This window comes from Ranitomeya imitator, chromosome 3, assembly GCF_032444005.1.
Source record: "Ranitomeya imitator isolate aRanImi1 chromosome 3, aRanImi1.pri, whole genome shotgun sequence".
NCBI classification, from domain to species: Eukaryota; Metazoa; Chordata; class Amphibia; order Anura; family Dendrobatidae; genus Ranitomeya; species Ranitomeya imitator.
In genome coordinates, this window is record NC_091284.1 from 435,581,408 (window position 1) to 435,608,437 (window position 27,030).

Sequence of the window (27,030 nt, forward strand, 5' to 3'; positions counted from 1 at the left end):
TCTTTTAGTCTTATTGCTCTAAAGAAACGCGCCAGGTCCAATTGCAGACCAAACCAATCCATGTGTGAACATGGACTAAACGACAGTCCTTTACCAAGTACCGATACCTGCATATCAGTTAGTTCTTTAGAAGAAATATTCACTATGAGTTCTGCTCCCGTTTCCTGAGATTCGGTTGTCTCTGTGCTTGCTGTTGTGGTTTGCTTCTCTCGGCTTTCTTTTTGGTTCTTGTGGTGACGCTTGCCTCCTCTCCTTTTGCGTCCTCCATTCCACCTATGTTGTCTATGGGGAATAAATAAATTATTAGTTATAGAGTCATTGATGTTCTTAGCATTTTTTCTCCCCAATTGACCTCTTTTTCTCCAAGGCATTTTAGAATTATCGAACTGCCAAGCATACACATTAGCAGTTTCATAGTCCCCAGTGTCTCTGCTCCATTTTTTTCTTTTTGTTTCCTCTAAGTCACCCCGAAACTTGCACATATCTTTGTCCAATTTTTCCTTAAATACAGTCCATTCCTCTACTTTCAAAATTCCCTGTATTCTTGTTTCACACTCTGCCATATTTTGTTGTAATTTCTTGATATCGCCTTGCAAAAATTCTATATTCAATAACATCACATCCATGGCGTATTTGTTAGAGATCATGGCAAATCTTGTGCAAAAAGTAGGATTATCCAGAAACAAATTAGGTCTTATATTGGATCTTAGTCCTCTGGGAATTTTATGTTCCCTATAGTACTGTCCCAGCATTGTTAAATGCAGTTGTAAAGTAATCAAACGTCTAGAGTCATTTTCAAATCTTTTTTTCATCTAGGAAAGCAGCATCTCCCATGTCGCCATTAAGTATGCGTTTCTCATCCTCTGGTGTATAATTGAACACCCCAGGTTCCATGTAATTTTCATTCATAATACCAAAAAATAGCTTAGAATTATTGAGTACACAAATAATCAAAATATAAGTAACTAGATGGCAGCCCGATTCTAAAGAATCGAGAGTCTAGAATCCATATATACTTTATTTATTCAAATGTAAGAATAATACAATTAATAAATAATAGTAAGAAAGAACAAAAATAATAGGCAGTATATGGAGAAAACACCAAACAAAAGTTCAAAATTGGTGTGAAAATGTCACTGAACCACTTCACAACTAAATATATATAGTTTTGGTAAATGGTATTATCATTTTTTTGACGAAATTCGGCAGGAGCTTGAAGAGCAACGTCACTGGGCCCGCCTCCACGCAGTAGAAACTTGCTGTGAGGTAAAAATTCAAAAATCACACCAAAATGGCGGGCGGAGTGTGTCACAGTACGGCATGTTTCTGATTGGTCGCTCGCAGCAGGCGGCAACCAATCAGACACTGGACACTGTTGACGTCACTTATCTCCGGACATTAGCTCCGGACATTAGCTCCGGACATTAGCTCCGGACATTATCTCCGCACATTAGCTCCGGACATTAGCTCCGGACATTAGCTCCGGACAAAGCCACGGAAGTTGGCACAAATTGCAGGAAGTAGTATTCTAGGCAATTAATCTCCGGACATTAGCTCCGGACATTAGCTCCGGACATTAGCTCCGGACATTAGCTCCGGACAAAGCCACGGAAGTTGGCACAAATTGCAGGAAGTAGTATTCTAGGCAATTATATATTAGATATGCAGTGTGCAAAAATTTCCGGACATAGACATAGTAGAAAAAAAGGAACAGCACAACTCTAGTACTTATCTTCAGGTGCAGGGCCTCAAGCAACCAGTCCAGCGATTGCAGCAAGTTTACAGACACTCAAAAAAGAGGCAGCACTCCATAGTTTAAGTGAAAAATGTGGACCTGGCGCGTTTCTTTAGAGCAATAAGACTAAAAGAATGGTTTTATAAAAAGGATATGACCATCAAAATTAGAACCAGTGAATTTGATATGGGGGCTATGCAATTGAGTAACAAAAGTAGTTTTGTCCCATCTGTGAATTCGGCAGCTATAGATGCATTTGAGAAAGTGATCACAATGGAGGTTGAAAAATTAAGAGATAATACAGTGGGAACGTACAGACACCCGAATATTCTCAAGGATGAATTTTTGGCTTTGCAGGAGCTTGTCCATGACGGCGACATCATCATAAAACCCGCAGATAAAGGGGGTGCTGTTGTCGTCATGGACAGGTGTATGTATATGACAGAAGTGTATAGACAACTAGCTGATACGGAAGTATACTGTAAAATGGATGGAGATCCAAAGTTTAATATCAGTAAAGAGATTGAGATTTGTCTCAAGGAAGCACTGTGAATGTATATCATAGACCAACAATTGTATGAGTATTTGTGGGTGGACTTTCCAACGACACCAATGCTATATATAATCCCTAAAATACACAAGGGGTTAGATAACCCACAAGGGCGCCCCATAATTTCGGGGGTGGGCTCAATTTTTAATAAAATGGGCATATTTTTGGATAGAATTTTCAACCCCATTGTGAAGCAGGCAAAATCATACATAAAAGATACAACAGACTTTCTAAAAAAATTAGAAGCGATAGAGTTGGGCGGAGAGGTGATTATGGCGTCGTTCGACGTATCCTCTCTGTACACTTCTATTGATCACGAGAGAGGTTTAAATGCTGTAGGAAATAAATTGGAACTGGCTGGTTATACGGAGGAGGGAAATACATTTGTGCTAAAACTACTGGAAATAATTCTGAAAAGAAATTATTTCCTATTTGGCGATACGTTTTATACTCAAAAAAGAGGTACAGCTATGGGGGCCAATATGGCCCCTGCGTATGCGAATCTAGTTATGGAGGTCCTGGAGGAGGGCTTCGTCTATGTATCCCACCACTTCCAGTATGTTAAGATGTGGTGGAGGTACATAGACGACGTCTTCCTCCTATGGACAGGTACAAGTGATATGTTAAATGAATTTCATCAATACCTCAATATCATAGATGAGACTATAAAGTTCACACTAGTATCATCAACTAAAGAAATGCAATTTCTTGATGTATTAGTCCAACAAGAAAACAATGAGTTGATTACAAAACTCTATGTCAAAAAGACAGATAGAAATAATCTATTGGTGTACGACAGCCAACATCCACGTAAAATGATCGAGTCAATACCGCTGAGTCAGTTGTTGAGGGTGCGGCGAATAGTCAAAAAAGAGGAGGATGTAGATGAAGCATTGGAGTCATTAGTAAAAAAATTTATAGAGAGAGGGTACCCCAGAAAGCTTTTAAGGTCGGTTAAAGAAAATGTAAAAAAGAAAGATAGAAAGGCACTAATTATGAAAGCTACGAAGGATAAAAAACGAATCAACCGTGTTCCTTTTGTGAGTACATATGTGGAAGAAAGCAGGGAGGTGAGCAGGATTATCTCAAAGCATTGGGGTATGCTTGGTAGGTGCCACCCAGAAATAGGTGAATTTTCAATGCCACCACTCTACTCCTACAAAAAAAAGCAAAAACATAGGGGATTACCTAATAAAATCAGACATTGGGCCTTTAATGAGAAACCAACAATTGACACTAACGGGCAGGAAGAAAAGGGGTTGTTATCCTTGTTTGTCCTGTGTGAATTGTACACATATGCTGAAGGGCCCCACTTTTGAGCATCCTGAAACAGGTAAAATCTATCAGATAAAAGAGTTCCTGACATGTGATACAGACCATGTAATATATCTCTTAACCTGCCCGTGTAATCTTTGGTATATTGGCGAAACAATATGTGCATTTAAAGTGCGGATGAACCAACATAGGTATACCATCAGAAAGAAAAGAATGGACCTCCCAGTCCCCAAACATTTTGTGGACTGTAACCATCAAGAAAAAGATCTTAAATGTAGGATCATTGATGTGGTCCCGATCCAGAGAAGGGGAGGTAATAGGGAACAGATTCTAAAAAAGAGGGAGCTCAAATGGATCTATGAGTTGAAAACACTCAAACCGAAAGGATTAAATGCAGATTTTAATATTCATATGGTGTTATAGGGGGGTATGTACTAACCTTTTTCCTTCCTGTATAATTGGGGCCAGGATGTTTTAAGATATGTCGGATACTTCATATCAGTAATTTTTATCTTATTTTTTACCCAACAGATGCTATTCCTGAAAAATGTCACCTGGACAGAATGTGGTATCTGTTGTGAATTCTGTTGTCGAACTCCCTCCTGTGGTCGTGAATGGTACTTCGGCGAGTTCTGTCCATGGACTCCCTCTGGTGGCTGTGAGTGAAGCTGCTGCTTCTAAGGTTCCTTACACAGGTGACGTGGTTTATCCTTTGGTTGGCTGCTCTATTTTACTCCACTCAGATCGTTACTCCATGCCAGCTGTCAATGTTCCTGCATTGGTTCAGTTCGCTCTTGGATCTTTCTGGTGACCTGTCTTCTCCAGCAGAAGCTAAGTTCCTGATAGTTATTATTTGTTCATTGTTTCCTTGTCCAGCTGGTTATCATGATTTTGTCTTGCTAGCTGGAAGCTCTGGGATGCAGAGTGGCATCTCCGCACCGTTAGTCCGTGCGGAGGTCTTTTTGCAAACTCTGTGTGCTCTTTTGTAGTTTTTGTGCTGACCGCAAAGATTCATTTCCTATCCTCTGTCTGTTTAGTAAGTCTGGCCTCCCTTTGCTGAAACCTGTTTCATTTCTGCGTTTGTGACTTTCATCTTTACTCACAGTCAGTATATGTGGGGGGCTGCCTTTTCCTTTGGGGAATTTCTCTGAGGCAAGGTAGGCTTTGTTTTCTGTCTCTAGGGCTGGCTAGCTCTTAGGCTGTAAAGAGGCGTCTAGGGAGAGTCAGGAACGCTCCACGGCTATTTCTAGTTGTTGTGATAGGATTGGGGCCTGCGGTCAGCAGAGCTCCCACATCCCAGAGCTTGCCCTGTGTGAGTTTGACTATCAGGTCGTGTCGGGTGCTCCTAACCACCAGGTCATAACAGTACAGCTGGCCCAAAGTATTAATGCATCTCAATAGAGGGATAGGAGAAGTTCTGAGACCATTTTTTTTTCTTTGCACTGTGTTTTGTCTTTCTTTTCCCCTAAACCTTTGGGTGGTTCAGGACACAGGTGAAGTTATGGACATTCAAGGTCTGTCCTCTTGTGTGGATCATCTCACTACAAGGGTACAAAACATTCAAGATTTTGTGGTTCAGAATCCTATGTTAGAGCCTAGAATTCCTATTCCTGATTTATTTTCTGGGGATAGATCTAAGTTTCTGAATTTCAAGAATAATTGTAAACTGTTTCTAGCTTTGAAACCCCGCTCCTCTGGTGACCCCATTCAACAAGTAAAAATAATTATTTCTTTGTTGCGTGGTGACCCTCAAGACTGGGCATTTTCCCTTGCGCCAGGAGATCCTGCATTGCGTGATGTTGATGCGTTTTTTCTGGCGCTTGGATTACTTTATGATGAACCAAATTCAGTGGATCAGGCAGAGAAAATCTTGCTGGCTTTGTGTCAGGGTCAGGATGAAGCGGAGGTGTACTGTCAGAAGTTTAGAAAGTGGTCTGTGCTTACTCAGTGGAATGAGTGTGCCCTGGCGGCAATTTTCAGAAAGGGTCTTTCTGAAGCCCTTAAGGATGTCATGGTGGGATTTCCCACGCCTGCTGGTCTGAATGAGTCTATGTCCTTGGCCATTCAGATCGATCGGCGCTTGCGTGAGCGCAAAGCTGTGCACCATCTGGCGGTATTCTCTGAGCATAGGCCTGAGCCTATGCAGTGTGATAGGACTTTGACCAGAGCTGAACGGCAAGAACACAGACGTCGGAATGGGCTGTGTTTTTACTGTGGTGAATCCACTCATGCTATCTCCGATTGTCCTAAGCGCACTAAGCGGTTCGCTAGGTCTGCCACCATTGGTACGGTACAGTCGAAATTTCTTTTGTCCGTTACTCTGATTTGCTCTCTGTCGTCCTATTCTGTTATGGCATTTGTGGATTCAGGCGCTGCCCTGAATTTAATGGACTTGGAGTTTGCCAGGCGCTGTGGTTTTTTCTTGGAGCCCTTGCAGTATCCTATTCCATTGAGAGGAATTGATGCTACGCCTTTGGCCAAGAATAAGCCTCAGTACTGTACTCAATTGACCATGTGCATGGCTCCTGCACATCAGGAGGATATTCGCTTTTTGGTGTTGCATAATCTGGTCGTTTTGGGGTTGCCATGGCTACAGGTCCATAATCCAGTGTTAGATTGGAAATCTATGTCTGTGCCCGGCTGGGGTTGTCAGGGAGTACATGGTGATGTTCCATTGTTGTCAATTTCGCCTTCCACTCCTTCTGAAGTCCCTGAGTTTTTATCAGATTACCAGGATGTATTTGAAGAGCCCAAATCCAGTGCCCTACCTCCTCATAGGGATTGCGATTGTGCTATTAATTTGATTCCTGGTAGTAAGTTTCCTAAGGGCCGTCTGTTTAATTTATCTGTGCCAGAGCACGCCGCTATGCGGAGTTATGTAAAGGAATCTTTGCGGTCAGCACAAAAACTACAAAAGACCACGCAGAGTGTGCAAAAAGACCTCCGCACCGGCTAACGGTGCGGAGATGCCACTCTGTATCCCAGAGCTTCCAGCTAGCAAGACAAAATCATGATAACCAGCTGGACAAGGAAACAATGAACAAATAATAACTATCAGGAACTTAGCTTCTGCTGGAGAAGACAGGTCACCAGAAAGATCCAAGAGCGAACTGAACCAATGCAGGAACATTGACAGCTGGCATGGAGTAACGATCTGAGTGGAGTAAAATAGAGCAGCCAACCAAAGGATAAACCACGTCACCTGTGTAAGGAACCTCAGAAGCAGCAGCTTCACTCACAGCCACCAGAGGGAGTCCATGGACAGAACTCGCCAAAGTACCATTCACGACCACAGGAGGGAGTTCGACAACAGAATTCACAACAGGTATCATGGAGGACAGAGATATTAATTTGCTTTTGTTTATTTTTATTTTTTATTATTACTAAATATATACGAATATTCAATGTAATTCTTGCTGTTTGGCTATTACAGTACCTATGACCCGGGTGGATTTTTCATCTAAATAAATAGTAAAAACAACTGAGTGTTGAATGTCTTTAGTATATGAGATAAGTGGACCAGGACAATGGTGAAAATACCATATAGATGTTATGTCTGCAACACTTTGGTCCGGAGGGACAACTGAGGGGCAGAGTAACTATGGGCTCACGGGGGCTGTTTTGAGAAGCAGTCGTCCGTAGTGCCGAGGTATGTTTATACACCTTATATAGTCCATTTAAGTCCATAAAGGAATATATTTGGCACTTATAAATTTGAAATAAACATTAAATAATACATACTTCCTATTGGGTGTTAGATCCGCTTTATTTTGGGTGTGGGTGCTTTGTGTAGCCAGACAGCACTCCATGGTAAATGGCTGATTTTAAATTAACATAAGGCTCTTTTTATATGCAATTGTGCAGTCGCTGACATATAAGTGTCTTAACGGTATATACTTACCTAGCGCTGCAGCGCGAGCACTATTAATGTGCATAAGTGTATAGACAATATAGTGAATGATCAGCCACTACCAACATGGCAGTTTTCGGCGCTACTGCGCATGCGCCATGTGAAAAATGCCACACAGAGCGCCTCATTGGCTGATATGGCGTTTCAACATGATGATGCGACTGTGACATGCGCAGTGAGCGGCAGAGAACGCCGACTTGCAGGCATGTCGTCCTCCATGAGCCCACATGAGTGACAGGGGTGAGTTCGGAGGAATGTAAATATAACTAACATAAATATATCTATTATTATTATAATTGTGAATATCTTCAGGATAATCTGCTGGGTTATAGATAGCTTGGTTTTAATGCACATAAGCACAACGCACCTTATATATGAGCACTGGATGCAAATGTAAATGAGCACTAGATGTAAATATAAATGAATATGAACAATGTATATGTCATTATGAACACTAATAGTATGTAAAATTAAAAAAAAAAAAAAAAATTTAATTGGACCTAATTTAACATGGGTTGAGACACATATAAATAGATACTAGGAATGGTTACTCACTGCTTGATAAAGGCTCAGATGGAGCTGAAACGTCGCCCGGCTATGTGGGTCGATTAAACCTTCCACATTTTTCACTTAAACTATGGAGTGCTACATCTATATATATATATATACACTCAGTATAGATACAGTGGGGCAAAAAAGTATTTAGTTAGTCAGCAATAGTGCAAGTTCCACCACTTAAAAAGATGAGAGGCGTCTGTAATTTACATCATAGGTAGACCTCAACTATGGGAGACAAACTGAGAAAAAAAAATCCAGAAAATCACATTGTCTGTTTTTTTAACATTTTATTTGCATATTATGGTGGAAAATAAGTATTTGGTTAGAAACAAAATTTCATCTCAATACTTTGTAATATATCCTTTGTTGGCAATGACAGAGGTCAAACGTTTTCTGTAAGTCTTCACAAGGTTGCCACACACTGTTGTTGGTATGTTGGCCCATTCCTCCATGCAGATCTCCTCTAGAGCAGTGATGTTTTTGGCTTTTCGCTTGGCAACACGGACTTTCAACTCCCTCCAAAGGTTTTCTATAGGGTTGAGATCTGGAGACTGGCTAGGCCACTCCAGGAACTTGAAATGCTTCTTACGAAGCCAATCCTTCGTTGCCCTGGCAGTGTGCTTTGCATCATTGTCATGTTGAAAGACCCAGCCACGTTTCATCTTCAATGCCCTTGCTGACGGAAGGAGGTTTGCACTCAAAATCTCACGATACATGGCCCCATTCATTCTTTCATGTACCCGGATCAGTCGTCCTGGCCCCTTTGCAGAGAAACAGCCCCAAAGCATGATGTTTCCACCACCATGCTTTACAGTAGGTATGGTGTTTGATGGATGCAACTCAGTATTCTTTTTCCTCCAAACACGACAAGTTGTGTTTCTACTAAACAGTTCCAGTTTGGTTTCATCAGACCATAGGACATTCTCCCAAAACTCCTCTGGATCATCCAAATGCTCTCTAGCAAACTTCAGACGGGCCCGGACATGTACTGGCTTAAGCAGTGGGACACGTCTGGCACTGCAGGATCTGAGTCCATGGTGGCGTAGTGTGTTACTTATGGTAGGCCTTGTTACACTGGTCCCAGCTGTCTGCAGTTCGTTCACTAGGTCCCCCCGCGTGGTTCTGGGATGTTTGCTCACCGTTCTTGTGATCATTCTGATCCCACGGGGTGGGATGTTGCGTGGAGCCCCAGATCGAGGGAGATTATCAGTGGTCTTGTATGTCTTCCATTTTCTAATTATTGCTCCCACTGTTGATTTCTTCACTCCAAGCTGGTTGGCTATTGCAGATTCAGTCTTCCCAGCCTGGTGCAGGGCTACAATTTTGTTTCTGGTGTCCTTTGACAGCTCTTTGGTCTTCACCATAGTGGAGTTTGGAGTCAGACTGTTTGAGGGTGTGCACAGGTGTCTTTTTATACTGATAACAAGTTTAAACAGGTGCCATTACTACAGGTAATGAGTGGAGGAAAGAGGAGACTCTTAAAGAAGTTGTTACAGGTCTGTGAGAGCCAGAAATCTTGATTGTTTTTTTCTGACCAAATACTTATTTTCCACCATAATATGCAAAAAAAATGATAAAAAACCAGACAATGTGATTTTCTGGATTTTTTTTTCTCAGTTTGTCTCCCATAGTTGAGGTCTACCTATGATGTAAATTACAGACACCTCTCATCTTTTTAAGTGGTGGAACTTGCACTATTGCTGACTGACTAAATACTTTTTTGCCCCACTGTATATATATATATGTATACAGTGGGGCAAAAAAGTATTTAGTCAGTCAGCAATAGTGCATGTTCCACCACTTAAAAAGATGAGAGGCGTCTGTAATTTACATCATAGGTAGACCTCAACTATGGGAGACACACTGAGAAAAAAAAATCCAGAAAATCACATTGTCTGTTTTTTTATCATTTTTTTTGCATATTATGGTGGAAAATAAGTATTTGGTCAGAAACAAACAATCAAGATTTCTGGCTCTCACAGACCTGTAACCTCTTCTTTAAGAGTCTCCTCTTTCCTCCACTCATTACCTGTAGTAATGGCACCTGTTTAAACTTGTTATCAGTATAAAAAGACACCTGTGCACACCCTCAAACAGTCTGACTCCAAACTCCACTATGGTGAAGACCAAAGAGCTGTCAAAGGACACCAGAAACAAAATTGTAGCCCTGCACCAGGCTGGGAAGACTGAATCTGCAATAGCCAACCAGCTTGGAGTGAAGAAATCAACAGTGGGAGCAATAATTAGAAAATGGAAGACATACAAGACCACTGATAATCTCCCTCGATCTGGGGCTCCACGCAAAGTCCCACTCCGTCGGGTCAGAATGATCACAAGAACGGTGAGCAAAAATCCCAGAACCACGCGGGGGGACCTAGTGAATGAACTGCAGAGAGCTGGGACCAATGTAACAAGGCCTACCATAAGTAACACACTACGCCACCATGGACTCAGATCCTGCAGTGCCAGACGTGTCCCACTGCTTAAGCCAGTACATGTCCGGGCCCGTCTGAAGTTTGCTAGAGAGCATTTGGATGATCCAGAGGAGTTTTGGGAGAATGTCCTATGGTCTGATGAAACCAAACTGGAACTGTTTGGTAGAAACACAACTTGTCGTGTTTGGAGGAAAAAGGATACTGAGTTGCATCCATCAAACACCATACCTACTGTAAAGCATGGTGGTGGAAACATCATGCTTTGGGGCTGTTTCTCTGCAAAGGGACCAGGACGACTGATCCGGGTACATGAAAGAATGAATGGGGCCATGTATTGTGAGATTTTGAGTGCAAACCTCCTTCCATCAGCAAGGGCATTGAAGATGAAACGTGGCTGGGTCTTTCAACATGACAATGATCCAAAGCACACCGCCAGGGCAACGATGGAGTGGCTTCGTAAGAAGCATTTCAAGGTCCTGGAGTGGCCTAGCCAGTCTCCAGATCTCAACCCTATAGAAAACCTTTGGAGGGAGTTGAAAGTCCGTGTTGCCAAGCGAAAAGCCAAAAACATCACTGATCTAGAGGAGATCTGCATGGAGGAATGGGCCAACATACCAACAACAGTGTGTGGCAACCTTGTGAAGACTTACAGAAAACGTTTGACCTCTGTCATTGCCAACAAAGGATATATTACAAAGTATTGAGATGAAATTTTGTTTCTGACCAAATACTTATTTTCCACCATAATATGCAAATAAAATGTTAAAAAAACAGACAATGTGATTTTCTGGATTTTTTTTTCTCAGTTTGTCTCCCATAGTTGAGGTCTACCTATGATGTAAATTACAGACGCCTCTCATCTTTTTAAGAGGTGGAACTTGCACTATTGCTGACTGACTAAATACTTTTTTGCCCCACTGTATATACTGTATATATATATATTTATATATATATATATATATATATATATACCGTATATACTCGAGTATTAGCCAACCCGAGTATAAGCCGAGACCCCTAATTTTGCCACAAAAAACTTAATGACTCGAGTATAAGCCTAGTATAAGCCTAGGGTGGAAGATGCAGCAGCTACCGAGACATTGATTGAGACATCAGTAGTCAGTAGTTTAAGTGTTTTTGAATATCCATATTGAATCAGGAGCCCCATATAATGCTCCATACAGTTCATGATGGGCCCCATAAGATGCTCCATACAAAATATGCCCCATATAATGCTACATGCAGTTCATGATGGCCCCATAAGATGCTTCATACTAAAATATGCCCCATATAATGCTACACAAATGTTGATTATGGCCCCATAAGAGGCTCCATAGACACATTTGCCCCATACAATGCTGCACAAATGCTGATTATGGCCCCATAAGATGCTCTATGCAGATATTTGCCCCATATAATTGCACAAATGCTGATTATGGCCCTATAAGATGCTCCATACAGACATTTGCCCCATATAATGCTCCACAAAAGCGGATTATGGCCCCATAAGATACTCTATACAGATATTTGCCCCATATAATGCTGCACAAATGTTGATTATGGCCCCATAAGATGCTCCATAGACACATTTGCCCCATATAATGCTGCACGAATGTTGATTATGGCCCCATAAGATACTCCATACAGACATTTTCCCCATATAATGCTCCACAAATAAGGATTATGGCCCCATAAGATGCTCCATAGAAACATTTGCCCTTTATAATGCTCCACAAATACTGATTATGGCCCCACAAGATGCTCCATAGACACATTTGCCCCATATACTATTGCTGCGATTAAAAAAAAAATCACATACTCACCTCTCGTCATTCAGGCCCCCGGCACTTGCTATAGTCCACCGCTTGGTGCCACTCCGTCTTCCTCTGCACTGACATTCAGGCAATGCCCCCATACTCACCTGCTCCTGATTGTATATGAACCCAGCTAAACTTTAACACTTCACTGCAGAGCACTGAACTGAGCAAGCATATATATATATATATATATATATATATATATATATACTGTATATATAGATAGATAGATATATAGATAAAATGAACACAGCAGCACATGTACATGAATCTAGGCCATGTGAAAACACAGACAAATATTCAATATGAATTGTACTTCTCAAAAATATTTTTTTCACAAATTTTTTAAAAAAATGTTTTTTCATAAAACTTACAGTAATAGATGAAATGAAGATTCTTAGCGCATAAATTGGCCAATTCATGTGTGCCCCTCAACCATGGCAAGGTGAACTCCTTTTGATGGGCCCTACTCTACCATACATGCCACTTTTGGGCCACCAGCCTACAACTATGGACAAAACATGTCACTCTGGGCTAAACCTACAATATATGGGCAAGTAGAGTTGATTACCGCCACCTGCAAGGTCAATGGGAGGAGTGCAAAATCAGTAATTGAGAGTGGTCACCGTTACATTTTGCTGTCAGAAGGTCATTGGTCACTTTGATGAGTGCAGTTTCAGTCAAATGTAGGGGCGGAAACCGGACTGTGAAGGTTCTAGGAGGGAGTGAGTGGAGAGGTAACGGGTAAGGCGGGAGTAGATCAGGCGCTCCAAGAGTTTAGAGATGAAGGAGAGATTGGAGACTGGTCTGTAGTTATTTGGGCAGGATCGGTCGAGAGCGAGTTTCTTTAGTAATGGAATAATGATAGAGTGTTTGAAGGAGGAGGGGAAAATGCACAGCCACGTAGTATATTGCCCAGCCACGCAGTAATATTGCACAGCCACGTACTATATAGCACAGCCCACATAGTATATAGCACAGAGACGTAGTATATAACACAGGCCACGCAGTATATAACACAGCCCACGTAGAATAAAGCAATGTGGGCACCATATCGGTGTTAAAAAAAAGACTTAAAATTAAAAATAGTTATATACTCACCTTCCGGCGGCCCCTGGATCCAGGCCAGGCGTTTAGCGATGCTCCTTGCGACGCTCCGGTCCCAAGAATGCATTTCGACAATAACACGTGATGATAAAGCGGTCTCGCGGGACCGCTACTTCATCTCAGGTCATTGCCGAAATGCATTCTTGGGACGGAGCATCGCGAGGAGTGGGAAAAGCGCCGGAAGGTGAGAATATGATGATTTTTTATTTTTTTTAATTATTTTTAATATTAAAAAGTTTTTACTGTTGATGCTGCATAGGCAGCATCAATAGTAAAAAGTTGGTCACACAGGGTTAATAGCAACGTTAACGGACTGCGTTACACCGCGTTATGCCGTTGACTGGAGGGGAGTATGGAGGGGGCACTGACTGGAGGGGAGTAGGGAGGGGCCAATTCATAGCCGGACTGTGCCTGTCGCTGATTGGCCGCGACCAATCAGCGACCCGGGATTTCCACGACAGACAGACGGAAGTACCCCTTAGACACCCCTTAGTACCCCTTTGACAATTATATATATAGATATATATATCTTCTATCCTGTCGGGTCTTGCTGTGATTTTACTCTACGCTTTCATTACATTTTCAAGGACGTGGGTGTGTAAAAATCGGACGGCATTCGCATGGTCTAAGTACTACTGTCCGATTTTTTTTGCTTGCACTCATTGACTTCTATTGAAGAATGCAATCTGATTTTCACATACAATCATCGTATACAATTACAGCATGCTGCGTCTTTTTTCCGGTCTGATCATGATCTTATCTGAGTTGGTAAAAAAAATTACAGTTGAACACACAATCATAAATTAACATTGGTCCAATTTAATCGCAAGTGGGAGCGAGCCCTGTGACTTAAAGTCAGAGTCTGGAGGAACAAAGTTAATTTCCTCCCGGCAGCAGGGCTTTCAGTGATAAATTGGAGGTCTAAGTGGAACCCACAGAAATTTAACAGAGATCACCTGGTGAGTGCATAAGTTATAGCTTGTCGATGCTGGAATACCCCTTTAACTGGAGCAGTTAGCGACTTAAAGTAGGTACAATCATTAGAAAGACCCCCTCCAACTCTGATGTAGCTTTTCCAAAAGCTGTCAATGCAGGTTAAAGATTTGCCCTAACTTTTGTAAAAAGACAGTGACTTTTTATTTCTTTTACATATTAAATTAATTGATATTAAAAATAAAAATAATTACAAAAAAATTAAATTACCACTGAATATTTAAATGGAAAAAATAGCATATTACCGTATGGTTTTGATGCATACATAACGGTTTTTGCCAACCATATGTCAGGCTGTTTTCCCACAATTAATAGACTTATTTATTAGATGATCGACTGGTTGTTCTACCAGGGATGAATTACCATCTGTATTGTATGACACAGGTCTAGTCATTCTTTCAGCATTGCTCCTTGACAGCTTGCCATGTCTGAACATTGGTATTCTTTACTTAAATAAGTAATGAGAACATGAATGATTAATAAATGACGTAGACTGAAATGTACTCATGATCTGTAACGATTTTCTTTTCTCTCGTTTACAGAATTGCCACTTGCTTGTTTCCTCTCATTGAAATCTGACAACCTAAAATATTGCATTCAATCGGCAAGCATAGATGCACACCAAGCAAAGCACAGTGCCAATGAGAAAGGTTCACTCCACCCCTTTGGTGAAGGAGAATCTAAGGTAAGAAAGAAGGAAAGGGTAGAATGCAGTATACATAAAGCACATCCTGGAACAGATATGCACAGACAATAATTAACACGTTAAGATCATTTTATTTGTTTTTTATGTTATTTTTAGTTCATTTTTATAGTGGTTTTATTTATTTTTATAGATAGCAGTAAATTACTTATATGTAGTGTTGAGCGATACCGTCCGATACTTGAAAGTATCGGTATCGGATAGTATCGGCCGATACCCGAAAAATATCGGATATCGCCGATACCGATATCCGATACCAATACAAGTCAATGGGACATCAAGTATCGGAAGGTATTCTCATGGTTCCCAGGGTCTGAAGGAGAGGAAACTCTCCTTCAGGCCCTGGGATCCATAGGGATGTGTAAAATAAAGAATTAAAATAAAAAATATTGATATGCTCACCTCTCCGGCGGCCCCTGGACTTCACGCTGCTAACCGGGAGGCTTCTTTGTTTAAAAAGCGCACCTTTCGGACCTGTGAATGACGTCCCGGCTTCTGATTGGTCGCGTGCCGCCCATGTGACCGGCACGCGACCAATCAGAGGCCGCGACGTCATTCGCAGGTCCTCAATTCCTAGAATTAGCAGTTTTGTGAATGAGAATGACGTTGCGGCTTCTGATTGGCCGCGTGCCGCCCATGTGACCGGCACGCGGCCAATCAGAAGCCGCGACGTCATTCTCATTCACAAAACTGCTAATTCTAGGAATTGAGGACCTGCGAATGACGTCGCGGCCTCTGATTGGTCGCGTGCCGGTCACATGGGCGGCACGCGACCAATCAGAAGCCGGGACGTCATTCACAGGTCCGAAAGGCGCGCTTTTTAAACAAAGAAGCCTCCCGGTTAGCAGTGTGAAGTCCAGGGGCCGCCGGAGAGGTGAGCATATCAATATTTTTTATTTTAATTCTTTATTTTACACATCCCTATTGATTCGATACCGATACCCGATATCACAAAAATATCGGATCTCGGTATCGGAATTCCGATATCGCAAGTATCGGCCGATACCCGATACTTGCGGTATCGGAATGCTCAACACTACTTATATGCCATTATCCCCCTGTCACGCTCTGACGGTCTTCAGTAAGGAACAGGGTCCTCAAACTGTCCCTGGAGCTGGGACCCTACCTATCCTTGTCCCGGGGCTACTCTTAAAGGTGGAGAGGCCCAAGTCTCCTAAGAGCATCTCCTAAGAGCAAGGAAGCAGAGCTTTCATCGGCAGGACAGAGAGGGTCTGGCCAGGTTTTATAGGAAGAGTTAAGGACCAGATCAGAATCAGCTGAAATGGAGCTGCATGTTTCTGACCAGCATAGAAAGGGTCATTAACCTCTTCAACACCAAAGGAAACCAAATTAATTCAATATGGGATCCAAATACACAGGCTAAATCGAAAATCTGTGATTGACAATACACAGTGATCTTCTACCCCCAGATCTCCCAGGAGGACGTGACACACTCGTGACATCCCCAGTCATTGCTACAACTACAACTTTGAATACCGGTACCAGTGTTATCAGTGGTTTCCATAAGGGTGTCATCAGTGTGCCATCCGAGTGTCCTTTTTTTTTACCATTAGTGTGTCATCAGTTTTTTTTTCCAGTATGGATAAAGAAAGAAATTACAAAGTTTCTCCTATAGTTTGCAATGTTAAAAATGGACAGCACATTTACAGCACATGGATTCCATCCACGTGCTGTACGTGTTTGTCATGGACCCATAGACTTGTATTGCCCTTGTCATCTGTACTGCCAGAAAAAAAACGTACGTCTTTGTGTGTCTTGCACGAACACACAATCCATGTAGAAACACGGACATGTGCATAGCTCAAAGGTTATTATGGGTGCTGGTACCCGCACTGGAAACACGAACATGTGAAGGAGACCTAATATGGAGTCTGTGAAAAACCTATGGGCCACTCAATATTGTGAACTCATACCATATGTGTAAAGGTCCTGGACTAATGCTCCATTTACACTATGAACACTTGTTTCATGATAATTCTGCAGCCTAAACAGGCTGCCTTTCACCGGACCAATGCGGTATACACTATTTGCTACATTTTTGGTGTGAAATGATCTTTTGGTTTCCAAAAAAAGATAATCTTTTGTGGCAGTGCATTGTCCTGTGTAAACAGGATCTGGGCTGCTGAAAATAATTGCAGCCTATGCACACTGAATGATCTATTATTGATCAACACATCTGAAGCAGGGTTGACCTGGGTAAACAGGCTATTAAACGACCTTGTCAACTGTGATCTAACCGTGTGCATGCGGTGTAGTTGGACCTTTAGCCCCAAGTAGATCCGCATAACCTGAGTAGATCTCCAAAATTGGAGCATGGTTAGAAGAGGGTTGTTCCATCACTGACAACTGCTTGTTAATCTCTGCGAATCAACTGATGGGATGCAACACAATTGTCATTAAGTGATACTGAAAAAGAAATGATTAAACTTAGGAACTGTTTAATAAATTGAGGACCATGTAATAGATAACATCCTCTACAGCAAGCGCTTAACAGTGAAAATGAAAAGGTTTCTCCTGAGAAGTGAATCCCTTAAAGCATAAACATATGAGAAAAGGAAATCTAATCAGTTCTTCTACTGAATCTGTGGAATGTCCCTAATGTTCACCTGATATGAATCAAGTTATTAACGCCAGCATCACACAGCATCTGGTCTATATATAAGCAGGAACTGTGAAAACAATGAATACAAATTAGTATAAAGAATATCATTTTTTTGTGTTTCCTTATAAATGCACCCAAATTTCCAATACACTGTCCGTCTACTTTCACTGTTTCACAATTGATTTGGCTTTTTTCCTGTTATTTTTTTTCCTTTAAGTCAGAAGCCAAGATATGTGTGACATCTCCTAAGAAATCTCCTCTTTCAACATCCCCGGAATATGCATGTGGGAAAAAGCAAAACAGTCCTGAACAACACAGTGGAGGTGAGATAATGAAAACAGGTTTTTTTTGCCATGCTATCCCATATCTATCTATCTATCTATCTATCTATCTATCTATCTATCTATCTATCTACCTATCTATCTATCCATCCCATATCTATCTATCTATCTATCTATCTATCTATCTATCTATCTATCTATCCCATATCTATCTATCTATCTATCTATCTATCTGTCTGTCTGTCTGTCTGTCTGTCTAATCTATCTATCTATCTATCTATCCCATATCTATCTATCTATCTATCTATCTATCTATCTATCTATCTATCTATCTATCTGTCTGTCTATCTGTCTGTCTGTCTAATCTATCTATCTATCTATCTATCTATCTATCTACAGTATATATCTATCTATCTATCTACAGTATCTATCTATCTATCTGTCTGTCTGTCTGTCTAATCTATCTATCTATCTATCTATCTATCTATCTATCTATCTATCTGTCTGTCTGTCTAATCTATCTATCTATCTATCTACAGTATATATCTATCTATCTATCTACAGTATCTATCTATCTATCTATCTCATTCCTATCTATCTATCTATCTATCTATCTATCTATCTATCTATCTATCTGTCTGTCTGTCTGTCTGTCTGTCTGTCTGTCTGTCTGTCTAATCTATCTATCTATCTATCTATCTATCTATCTATCTACAGTATATATCTATCTATCTATCTACAGTATCTATCTATCTATCTATCTCATTTCTATCTGTCTATCTATCTGTCTATCTATCTATCTATCTATCTATCTATCTATCTATCTATCTATCTATCTATCTATCTATCTATCCAGATCATGTTATAGCTTTGCACCCACCCCTACAGTTAACATTTCCTCCAAGTTATGCACTTTAGACTGTAAACATTTATTTTTTAATATACCATATATGTAACTACTGACTGTCAAATCTTAGAAAATATAACCATAAGAGGGGATATAAAAAATAATTTTATCAGATAACAAAGTTAACATGGCCGCTGTGTTTATGTCGCCCTCTACCAAGTTCTCCCACCATTACATTACCAAATTTGAACACTAGGACAATAACCCCAGAGCAAACAGCAGTCATTAACCCTAGTATACGTGAAATCTTCATATTAACGTATTGGGGGCCTTTTAGGCCCCCATGCAAATCATATGGAAAAACACACTTATATAACTTTTACAAGTTTATTTTAAAACTGCTAAATAAAATATGATTAGTAAACAAAATTTTAATTATAGTTTTTCACCGAAAACACCCCCAAATTTTTTTTTTCTAAATTTCACACAAATATATGAAAAACGAAATCTATATCAAACTAGCTGCAGCTACATATCTATTATGTTTCTTTTCTATTATATTAGTCTTCCAAACAATTTTGACAAGTTATTTTTTCGGAAGAATGTTCTTTGCAGACATTTTCCTTACAAATTGAACAAAATCTCTCAGTTTCCCTTTCTATGTTTCTGGACACATGAAACAGCGCTTTCTTTTTCTTTCTCCTGGCCCTGGAATCATCTGAAACTGTACGCCACACTGTTTCATTGCTTCTTTAGTTTGCTTTAGCAAGCCTTTCACGTCGCTTCGCTGTACCATGTGAGGCATTACAAGTTCATGGCTAAGATCCTGCAAAAATAGGCATCTCCTGTCCTTCCTCCGTACATGGAATTCTGGATGAGTTTCTGCATAAATGATGAATGAATTTAGGGCTGCTACATCAAGCATAATTGAAAAAAGTACTACAGGCCATCGTTTTGTTTGCCTCTTGCATGAATATTCTCCCACCCTCTCATCCATTTTGTCTACACCTCCTTTTGTTTTATTGTAATGCAGGATGATTTCTGGTTTTAATTTTCTGTCATTGCTGTCAATACTGCAATTGTGATGCATGGTACTGAGTAAAATCACTGATTTCTCCTTCTTCGCTTCGTAAGATACCAAAGTCGCTTTGTTATTGAATCCAGAGACACTCTCATAAAGTGCTAGCTGATGATTGTGTTTCAGTGCTTCTGGAATTTCTCGTCGGTTTGGCTTGATAGTGCCAACAAGTGTAATAGCTTTTTGAAGCAGAAAATTGCCTAGTTCAACATTGGTGAAATAATTGTCCATGGTAATGTTTCTACCTGAATTTTGAATATTGGAACAGCAAGAGTTTTGACAATTTCAGACCCCAGATCCTTCTGTACTGGCGCACCAACCTCTTTGAACAGTAGATTACGCCATTTATGCCATATTAATTTGCAGAATCACACATCCAGAAGATTTTGATTCCATATTTAGCTGGCTTGCTGGACATGTATTGTATGAACTTGCAGCGCCCTCTGAACGGTACAAGTTGCTCATCTACTGTAACATTAGTACTAGGATTGTAAAGTGTGGTGCAATTTTTGATAAATATGTTCCAGATATAACTGATAGGGGCTAATTTGTCTGTTTCAAACCTCAATGCACGTGTTCGCTTATCATCAAATCGAATGTGTCTTCTAATTTCCTCCTACCTGTCCACTGACATTGTCGCCTTATAGTGTGGATCAGAAAGTGGGTCCAGAAATAATTCTCGTATTGGAACATCATACGATTTTTGACTCCCTGCCAGCAGTAAAAGTCCAATGTATGCATAAAGTTCCTCTTTTGAGATATTTTTCCAGGACTTTTTTTTGCAGAAGCGATACGTCTTCCTTCTAGGTTTGAACATAAAAGGACCTCTTCTGCAATATTGTCAGAATACGTCTTTAGGGAAAAAATAACTGGGACTTCCCACAGCTCCTTGAGCCTGTCTCACAATATTATGGATTGCAGTACGTCCGACTAATGTAGGATTACTGTCCCAAAAAACATTCGTTTTGGATGTTCAACTTATCACTTCTTGAGGATCCACTGTATTCACTTCTTCATCATCAGAAGAAGAATCACTTGGGGATGTGTGATTCTCTGGTGGCAGTTACTCGTAATCGGACAAAGATACTTCACTTTAATCATCACTTTGAAACACAATTGCTTCAATCTCTTGGTCACTCAGACGCTTGGAGGAAGACTGTGCCATTGCTGACTAGATGTTCTCAAACTAAAAGAAAAAACAATGAACACAATCAGGGTTGTCCACTCTTTGTTTGTGTGTGACACACTGTAAGTGTAAAGTGCCCCCTCCCTCCTCCCACCCTCAGCACCTCTTACCTTTTATACTTTCTTTTAGGTGTTGCACAATTCTCTGGATGTCTGTAGCTCAATAGCTTTACCCTTTGCAGGCTTCTTAGAATCAGAGAAACTGAAACTGAATCAGACTTCCTCTCAACATCTTATCTTATCTCAGGTCCTTCACAATTAGCTCACAGTGTATACTGTCCTCATTACTCTCTACACAGCTCATTACTGTGTTCAGAAGGACCTGAGATGATGTCATGGCCTTATCTCTCCCTCCAAAATCACATGACATCCTCATATGGCATTATCCACACCCTGGCCCCTCCACCAGCATTACTGTGTACAAATAACCCTGCTGTACTGTTCGGTCAAAAATGACCGTTTTTGAACTTTGATATTTTTTAAACAATTCATTGTGCGGTTCTGAAACTTGTGGTTACTTCTATTTTCCTAATTTGAGGGGTTCTTTCTAAGGGTCCTTTTTTTGGGTTAGTTTTTGCGACACATTTTTTTTTACACTTGTACTGTTCCTGGTCAAAAATGACCGAATATCATTTTCGCTAATTTCAGCCATTTTTTGAGTAAAACAAATGAGTTATAATTTCTTTTGAGACTACCTATTGCATTTACTATTGTTTATGAAGTAAACAGTTGCTTTAGGTGCAGATTTACACATGCAAACCATAAAATTAGCTAAAATGCTATTTGGTCATTTTTGACCGGGAACAGTACAAGTGTAAAAAAAATACCATAATGGCTTTCAGTACAGTTCTGTGCAAACAAGTCTGAGCTTCCACGAGGTATTCTCAGCAAAAGAGGTGAACATAGTTCCATGTTTAATTTCACTCAAGACACAACACTGGTTTCTTATGTTCCAAAAAAATAAACAAGTGATACTTATGAGCACAATGCACAATGATGATGCAATAAGCAATCGAGAAGATAGAAAGCCGGAATGAATGTAAATGTAAACAATGTCCTGAATGTAAACAATAGAATTATGTGAAGATTTTCTGAAAAAAAAACTGATTTTTTTATTTTTTTTATTTTTACTATTTTTTTCAAAATGTTTGCACGCAGTAAAATTTTATACTATAGTTAATTTTAGTTATAGTTGTTATAGTAGTAGTAGTAGTTCTTTTAGTTAGTTAAGCTCAAATTTGTAATTTATATGCAGAATTCAATAAGTCCTTGTAACCTTTATAAACACAAAATAAATTAAAAAAATTGAGTTTTTTACGTATTTTTTTTTATAATGACCAACCATGCTCACATACAGTATAATAATGCAACAGGTATTCAAAAAAAAAATTTTAAGTAGCTAAAACAGCATTTTATTAGGTCCGGTCAAAAATGACCGGGGCAGTACAAGTGTATAGTGGAAACGAACAGAACAGCAGGGATAAAGTAACTTGAGACACAAACACTACTGAGAACATGATAAAAAATACATGGGGGCCTAAAAGGCCCCCAATCCGTACAAATGTGGTTTTCACCAAAAAAGCATTGTTACAACGAAATGCCTATGAAAAAAATTATATGAATAACTGGATATTACCAACAACGACATATTTGAGGATTACCTGGAGTTTCAAAATTCTAACTTAAGTCATTTTGCAGATAATAGCAAAAAAGTAAGCATGGGGGCCTAAAAGGCCCCCAATACGCATGCTAGGGTTAAGAACTACCTTCAGTTTAAAAAAAGAGGTCCTAGAAGTGATGATATGGTCCCCACAGAGCCCTGATCTCAAAATCGTGAAGACTGTATGGGATTACATGGAGAGGCAGAGGAATTTGCATAAGCCTACTGTACATCCACGGAATATCTTGGTTCTTCAAAATGTTTAGAATAACCACCCTGCCTAGTTCCTTCAAAAACTGTGAAAGTGTATCTCGACAAACTGATGCTTTGATGCTGTTTTGAAGGCAAAGGGCGGTCACAACAAATATTGATTTGCTTTACATTTTTCTTTTGCTCATTCACTTTTTGCATTTTGTTAACTGATAGAAATAAACTAATACCATATTTTGCACTATTTTAAAGCATTCTTAGCAGCGTTTTTTCAACACATACCTAAAACTTTTTCACAGTACTGTATCTGCCTGTCTATCTATCTGTTTATATATTAACTTTTCTCTATATCTAGCCTTTCAAATTGACAAAAAGTTCTGTGCATAATTTTATTAAGTTTATTTAGGAAGGTAAACAAAGATTTATGTCAATGTGATTGTAGCGTGCTCTTACTCTTAATGATTAGAGATTGGACTTTGAGAACTATTATTATATTTTCTTAATACTTTAGCAGCATATAACAAAGCAGTAAATATTGTATGATGATTTTTGCAGGCTTGCTATATAGCAGACAGCAGTCCCATGCACATTAGAAATTATCTAATTATAGTGTCATTAGATTTATCAGCCTATAATTTGATTACAACATGGAAGTTTTTCCTCCGGTAATTACAATTTTAAAGGATTATATCAGTCTGAGTTTATTCACTTATTCATAATGTCTGTTGTTACAGCTTATACAAAAGTCCTTATGTGCACTGACTCGTCTTCTCCCTTCAGTTGGGTACATGTTATTCAATATTGAGTGATTTATGTACTAAAATTATTTAGTTGTTATGTACGAAAATGATGTGTTTGTACCAACAATACATCAGCAAACATTTTTATACATAATAGAAAAGGAAAAAATCTAGAAAAATAACACTAGCTGACAAAAAGTTTAGCATGAGTTTTCAATCTATATGGTTGACCCGTATGAAGCAAAACCTTGCATGCCTATTTACAACACATCACATAGAGCTGTTGATTTTCATATAACAATATCTAAAATGCACTCTACCAGCCACCTATGAATCATATGTGATTCTTGTATGTCCTCCATAAAAAAACTATCTTCTTTATTCCCATATTTCCATATTATCATTATATTACCCTTATACCTTTGAAAGAAAAACAAAAGAGAAAAAATAATGTTATAAATTACAATAACTAAAAATGTTAATTTCCCTTTAAGGGAAGCCACATTTTTGGGTTACTTGTGCCTAAAATACATAGCATAAAACTCAGATGCCAAGTCAAAATTACCAGGAAGGAAGTACTAAGATAATAGTGATCATTGGTTTATTTCTCCCTGCACCTCCCAGCATTGGTTTATTTCTCCCTGCACCTGCACCTCCCAGCATTGGTTTATTTCTCCCTGCACCTCCCATTATTGGTTTACTTCTCCTTGCACTTGCACCTTCCAGCATTGGTTTATTTTTCCTGCACCTGCACCTCCCAGCATTGGTTTATTTCTCGCAGCACCAGCACCTCCCAGCATTGGTTTATTTCTCCCTGCACCTCCCAGCATTGTTTTATTTCTCCCTGCACCTCCCAGCATTGGTTTATTTCTCCCTGCACCTCCCTGCATTGGTTTATTTCTCCCTGCACCTACACCTACCAGTATTGGTTTATTTCTCCCTGCACTTGCACCTTCCAGCATTGGTTTATTTCTCCCTGCACCTGCACCTCCCAGCATTGATTTATTTATCCATGCACCTGCACATGCCAGTACTGGTTTATTTCTCCCTGTACCTGCACCTCCCAGCATTGGTTTATTTCTCTCTGCAACTCCCAGCATTGATTTATTTCTCCTTGCACCTGCACCTCCTGGCATTGGTTTATTTCTCCCTACACCTGCACCTCCCAGCATTGGACTATTTCTTTCTGCACCTCATAGCATTGGTTTATTTTCCCTGCACCTGCACCTCCCAGCATTGGTTTATTTCTCCCTGCACCTGCACCTCCCAGCATTGGATTATTTATTTCTGCACCTGCACCTCCCAGCATTGGTTTATTTCTCCCTGCACCTCCCAGCATTGTTTTATTTCTCCCTGCACCTCCCAGCATTGGGTTATTTCTCCCTGCACCTGCCAGCTTCCAGCATTGGTTTATTGCTCCCTGAACCTGCACCTCCTAGCATTAATTTATTTCTCCCTGCACCTGCACATCAAAGTATTGGTTTATTTCTCCCTGCACTTGCACCTTCCAGCATTGGTTTATTTCTCCCTGCACTTGCACCTCCCAGCATTGATTTATTTCTCCATGCACCTGCACATCCCAGTATTGGTTTATTTCTCCATGCACCTGCATATCCCAGTATTGGTTTATTTCTCCCTGCACTTGCACCTCACAGCATTGATTTATTTCTCCATGCACCTGCACCTCCCAGCATTGATTTATTTCTCCATGCACCTGCACATCCGAGTATTGGTTTATTTCTCCCTGCACCTGCACCTCCCAGCATTGGTTTATTTCTCTCTGCAGCTCCCAGCATTGTTTTATTTCTCCCTACACCTGCACCTTCCAGCATTGGTTTATTTCTCCCTGCACCTGCACCTCCCAGCATTGGTTTATTTCTTTCTGCACCTCACAACATTGGTTTATTTTTCCCTGCACCTGCACCTCCCAGCATTGGTTTATTTCTCCCTGTACCTGTACCTCCCTGCATTCGCTTATTTCTTCCTGCACATGTGGGGTAGTGCGATACATAATCCTCTTTTCTCTTCATGAGAAATCTAGCATAGAATCCTATGCAAAGGGCATATCAGTGCATTTATCTGCTTCTTCCATGGGTGGGGAATCTTTTTTCTGCAAAGGGCCATTTGGATATGTATACCATCCTTCAGGGGCCGTACAAACTCCGTCCATAAAGTGCATCATGACTGTGGCACTGGTTTCAGGACGTAATCTTTCATTGCATGCCCTTCAGTGTTCAGTAGTGAACACTGCATGTGTATGCTAACAGAGCAAGAAGAAATTAATGATCTTGTGGCAATCAAAATATAGCTCCTCGCCCAAGAATGCGATCCCTGAGAATCTGCCCGGGGGCCTGATAAAAGGTCATCGAGGGCCATAAATGGCCCTGGGGACTGAGGTTCCCCACCCCTGCCCTAGTGTATTCCAGAATAATGTTCATATGACTTCTATGCTAGATTTTTCTGGTACATCAGATCTGTCCAAAAATGTATAATTTTTTATCAGGGAGCTGCCCAGCCATTCCACTACTTCCATATGTAAAAATGTACTGACAGGTTCCCTTTTATGTAACTAAGCTTTCTATGTAGTACTGGTGACATAGAGGAAGTTATTCTACTCCATAAATGAGTGGAAATTTTGATAACCCCCTTTACACCTCATATATTTACTCAATATATGGGAATATATGATATGCCATGCTATGAAGATATATTTTGTGAGAATGTTTTTAAAGGGTACATATACAATCATATATTTTCAGAATAAGCTGCCCTGTGTATAAATTAGGAATAACACTATTTCTGACCATTACATAACTGGTGTCCTGTATTTTTCACCTCTTTTCAAAACTGATGATCCTATCTCTGCCATTGAGTTGATGGGGGAAGACTAGCTGATGTGATGTCTCTATGCACAATAGACAGAGCAAGAGGGATTCATATCCTTTGTTTATGTAGCACACAGACATAAGCAACAGAGACATGGAGAACAATATACATCAGTACTCAGGTGCATAGCTGTGAATCTTGCAATAGGATAAGCTAAATAAAACTGCAGCACAGTTTTTCAATCTCTCTTTGCCTCTGCTATTTTCCTCACTTTGCTCCTCTTTCCTCTTCAGCCCCTTCCATTTTCATAGAGTATAAGGCTAGGTTCGCACTGCGTTGTGTGAACCCGTTTAACGGACTATGTTACACTGCGGCATAACACGGTGTAAAGTAGTCCGTTAACGGCGCCATTGCTTGTAATGGCGAACGCATCGCTAGCGCACGCCCACATTGCTAGCGATGTGCCGTCATTTCAGTGACGGACCTCGAACGCTGCT

At 40.3% G+C, this 27,030-nt stretch overlaps 1 protein-coding gene across 11 annotated transcripts in view; it reads left to right on the forward strand.

Moving 5' to 3' along the window:
- REPS2 (RALBP1 associated Eps domain containing 2) overlaps positions 1 to 27,030 on the forward strand; it is a 441,759-nt gene that overhangs the window by 136,541 nt on the left and 278,188 nt on the right. For all 11 annotated transcript variants that reach the window (XR_011319311.1, XR_011319312.1, XM_069757315.1 and 8 more), the window contains 2 exons: positions 14,923 to 15,065; positions 17,924 to 18,029. Coding sequence is in view for 9 of the 11 variants with exons in the window: in XM_069757315.1 (XP_069613416.1) it covers positions 14,923 to 15,065; positions 17,924 to 18,029 (249 nt within the window). In the remaining 2 variants the exon portion in view is untranslated. The remainder of the gene's footprint in view (positions 1 to 14,922; positions 15,066 to 17,923; positions 18,030 to 27,030) is intronic.